The sequence below is a fragment of the Bidens hawaiensis genome, unplaced genomic scaffold (assembly GCF_021521415.1).
Source record: "Bidens hawaiensis isolate Kalapana, Puna unplaced genomic scaffold, B.hawaiensis_p1.1 tig00038203_1, whole genome shotgun sequence".
Classification (NCBI taxonomy): Eukaryota; Viridiplantae; Streptophyta; class Magnoliopsida; order Asterales; family Asteraceae; genus Bidens; species Bidens hawaiensis.
In genome coordinates this window covers 66,752-70,618 of record NW_027496712.1, presented here as the reverse complement: position 1 = coordinate 70,618, position 3,867 = coordinate 66,752, and the positions used below count along the sequence as shown (strand labels likewise).

At 37.5% G+C, this 3,867-nt stretch overlaps 1 protein-coding gene across 1 annotated transcript; it reads left to right on the top strand.

Annotated features, from left to right (window-relative positions):
- Positions 1 to 374: 374 nt before the first annotated feature.
- Positions 375 to 3,607, top strand: LOC143590185 (uncharacterized). The gene is made up of 5 exons (XM_077070739.1): positions 375 to 495; positions 1,112 to 1,423; positions 2,391 to 2,900; positions 2,955 to 3,077; positions 3,311 to 3,607. The coding sequence occupies exons 1-5, from the start codon at positions 375 to 377 to the stop codon at positions 3,580 to 3,582; spliced, it is 1,338 nt and encodes a 445-aa protein (XP_076926854.1). The 3' UTR covers positions 3,583 to 3,607.
- Positions 3,608 to 3,867: the final 260 nt, after the last annotated feature.

The window sequence follows — 3,867 nt, the reverse complement described above, 5'->3', positions numbered from 1 at the left end:
TAAAATATTGTGTCAGTATTATAGCATGTTTTTTCATGTTCTTGTGTTATTATTATGAGGGTGGCACATTGATTTATTAAGATCTATGCATATATGATAGTGTTAATAATCAATTTTGAATGTGAAGTTTGAAGCATACTTGTTGACATATAAATGTCATTTTGCATCATGCTGACTGTATTAAATATTTGAATCTATGCTTGGTGGTGCTGGATATTGTATGCCTGATTCTTGTAATTTGTCACTATGAAGTGTATATTTATTTTATTTATGATCAGCAACTTTGTGGATCTAACTGTTCCGGTCTTTTAAGCAGCGTTTGGGTGGAACAGCAATCCAAAAAACTCTGGCTTTCTGTGAAACTATTTAGTAGTATGTCTCAAACAAGGAATTTAAATTTTGGTGGAATGTCAATCGGTGTGTTTGGGAGTTCAATGCCTGCTTCTGGAGCTTCATCAAGCCCAGCCGTTGGTGCTTCATTGTTTACTTTTGATGGTAAGCCCACTTATGACTTATTGACATGCTGTAATTTAATATCCAAGTATTGCACCCATTATGGCTTTAACTTGGTTTTTAATATTAATGTTGGTCATGTGAAAAAATATCTTAAATATGTTGTGTAGATGTTCTGGTGTGATTGGTTAGGATGCTAGTCATCAAGTGTTTTGTACAAACCATTTTAGTGGTGGTTTTGTTGAGCATGCAAATTTTGGTTGACAATGGTTCAAAATCTTGTTTGTGGATTCATTATTTATACTATTTTATAGGTGGTATTACTTGTGTTGTGATTCACATTTGGTGGCTGACACATTGTTCATATTTTAGTTATGTAGTAACAATAGAGTATAATATCCCTTATAACAACTACTTAAGTTCATACTTAATAAACAAAAAAAATGGCAACTCATCATTTAAACAATTACTGATCTTAGGCTTTCTTGATTTTACTTTTTTTTAGATCATCTCATTAAGGTTCCTGATTTTGGGTCTTGATGTTGATGTCTCTTGATTATGATCACATTAGTTTGTTTCATAGTTTTTTGATTGTAATATTCTCATGCTCTATAGATTATGAAGTCTGATTTGACCTTCTTATCTTATCATTTTGCAGATTCACTTGTGGGTTGGCTGAACCCTGCAAGTGGTGGCTTTGGATCCACTACACAATCAAGTCCATTTGGAAGCTCATTTCAGCAGCAATCACAACCTGCTTTTGGTGCTTCTAGCACACCAGCATTTGGTGCCTCAAGCACCTCTGCGTTTGGTTCTACAAGCAAACCAGCATTTGGCACCTCGGTTAATGGTTCAAGCACTCCGGCTTTTGGTGCGTCTATTACTCCGCCTTCTGCTGCATCAAGCACTCCTGCATTTGGTGTTTCCAGCACACCAGCTTCTGGTGCATCAAGCACTCCACCTTTGGCTGGTAAGTACATATGACTTATCGACACGTTCTAAGTTTAATCTCCAAGTATTGCACTCATTATGGCTTTAACTTGGTCTTTAATATTAATGTTGGTTATGTGAAGAATATCTTGAGTATGTTGTGTAGATGTTCTGGTGTAATTTGTTGGGATACTAATATTTACATTCAGCTTGACAAAGGCTCAAAATCTTGTTTATAGATTCATTATATTTATACTATATTATAGGTATTACTTGAATGTGATTCACATTTGGTGTCTTTCCTGTTGTTAACAGCGCTCATAGCGAGCGATATAGTGATTAGCGGAGCATTAGGGTTTTGCTGTCTATAAAATATAAATGGTAATATAAATATTAGCATTAGCGATATGAATGGTGGGATTTTAGGTTTTTTTTATTTAATATATATAGTGATAACTGATAAATATACCTATAAAATAGCAGGATTTTAGTTTTTTTTAATTAAATATACGTATAAAAACAGTGTATATGGATATAATATACATATAAAATATTTCTTAATTTTTTTTCTAGTGTATCGCTAAACATAAATTAGCGCCCGCTATTTCATTGCTATTGCTACGTAGTGTATATGTAGCTTGTCGCTATTGTTTGATATTCACTATTAACAACTATGGGTGTCTGACACATTGTGCATATATATAGTAATGTGGTGACAATAGAGCATAATATCCCTTGTAACCACTGTTGAAGTTCATTCTTAATAAACAAAAAAATTTGGCTACCAACCATTTAAACAGTTACTTTTCCTAGGCTTTCTTGATTTTACTTGTTTTTTTATCATCTCATAAAGGTTCGTGATTTTGGTTCTTGATGTGGATGTCTCTTGACTACTGATCACGTCAGTTTGTTTCATATTTCTTTTTTATTGTAATATTCTCATGCTCTGTAGATTATGAAGGTTGATTTGGCCTTCTTATCTTATTCATTAATTCCTCATTTTGCAGGTTCATCTTCGGTTTGGTCGAAGCCTTCAAGTGGTGGTGGCTTTGGATCCACTACACAATCAAGTCCATTTGGAAGCTCATTTCAGCAGCAATCACAACCTGATTTTAGTGCTTCTAGCACACCAGCATTTGGTGCTTCTAGCACCCCTGCGTTTGGTGCCACAAGCACCTCTGCGTTCGGTGCTTCTAGTTCTCCGTCTTTTGGTGCACCAAACACTCCAGCATTTGGTACCTCGGTTATTGGTTCAAGCACTCCGGCTTTTGGTGCTTCTAGTTCTCTTTCTTTTGGTGCACCAAGCACTCCTGCACTTGGTGCTTCTAGCACACCAGCATTTGGTAACACAGGCTCTGCATTTGGCACCCCGGTTTTCGGTTCAAGCACTCTGGATTTTGATGCTTCTAGTACTCCAGCTTTTGGTGCACCAAGCACTCCTGCATTTTCTGCCACAAGCACCTCTGCATTCGGTGCTACAAGCACACCAGCATTTGGTAACACAGGCTCTGCATTTGGTACCTCGGTTTTTGGTTCAAGCACTCCGGATTTTGGTGTTGCAAGTACTCCAGCTTTTGGGGCTTCAAGTGTTCCAACTTATGGTCAATCGCAACCTGCTTTTGGTGCTTCTGGTACACCAGCATTTGGGGCCTCAAGCACCACTGCGTTTGGTGCAATAAGCACCTCTGCATTCGGTACTTCAAGCATGCCAGTATTTGGTAACACAGGCTCTGCATTTGGTTCAAGAACTCTGGATTTTGGGGTTTCAAGTGCTCCAGCTTATGGTCAACCAACTTTTGCATTTGGATGCAGCCCATTTGGTGCTATTCACTTCCCATTTGGTACATATCTAATGATTTGTTACCGAATTAATAATCTAACTTATGTTTACTTTGCTAAAACTTTGTTACTATACACAAACATGCAGGACCCCAGACGTCAGCCCCGTCATTTTGGAGCCATGGGTTTGGTCAACCATCTTTTCGAGGTCAACTACGTGAGGGAACTCGAGTAACTACTTATGCACAGACTACAGATAACTGCGACTATAGTGTCTTTCCTCCTGGTAAACTGAAGTCAATATCAGCAATGCCTACATACAAACAGAAGAGTCAGGAAGAACTTAGATGGGAGGATTATAAATTAGGAGACAATGGTAATAATCATTATGGTTTCTCTCTTACCACTTTTTTTTATTGATTTCATTATGTTTTCTTTGATTTTTATTTTTAGGAGACGCGCTCTTCCACTACCCTCCTGTATTTTGGAATGTAGCTTTGGGTTCTTCGGCTTTTTTTGTTGCGTTTGGGTCAACTTCCAAGTTTAGATCTGCAGCATTCGGTTGTCCTTATTGTAGACCGAATTCATATGCATTTGGACCATCAACGCCTATTTTTGGTACTCGAGCCCAGGGAACAACTTCATTATTTGGTACTGGCTTTAACAATGGAAGCACTCAATCATCATCTTTGTTCCAGTCACCAA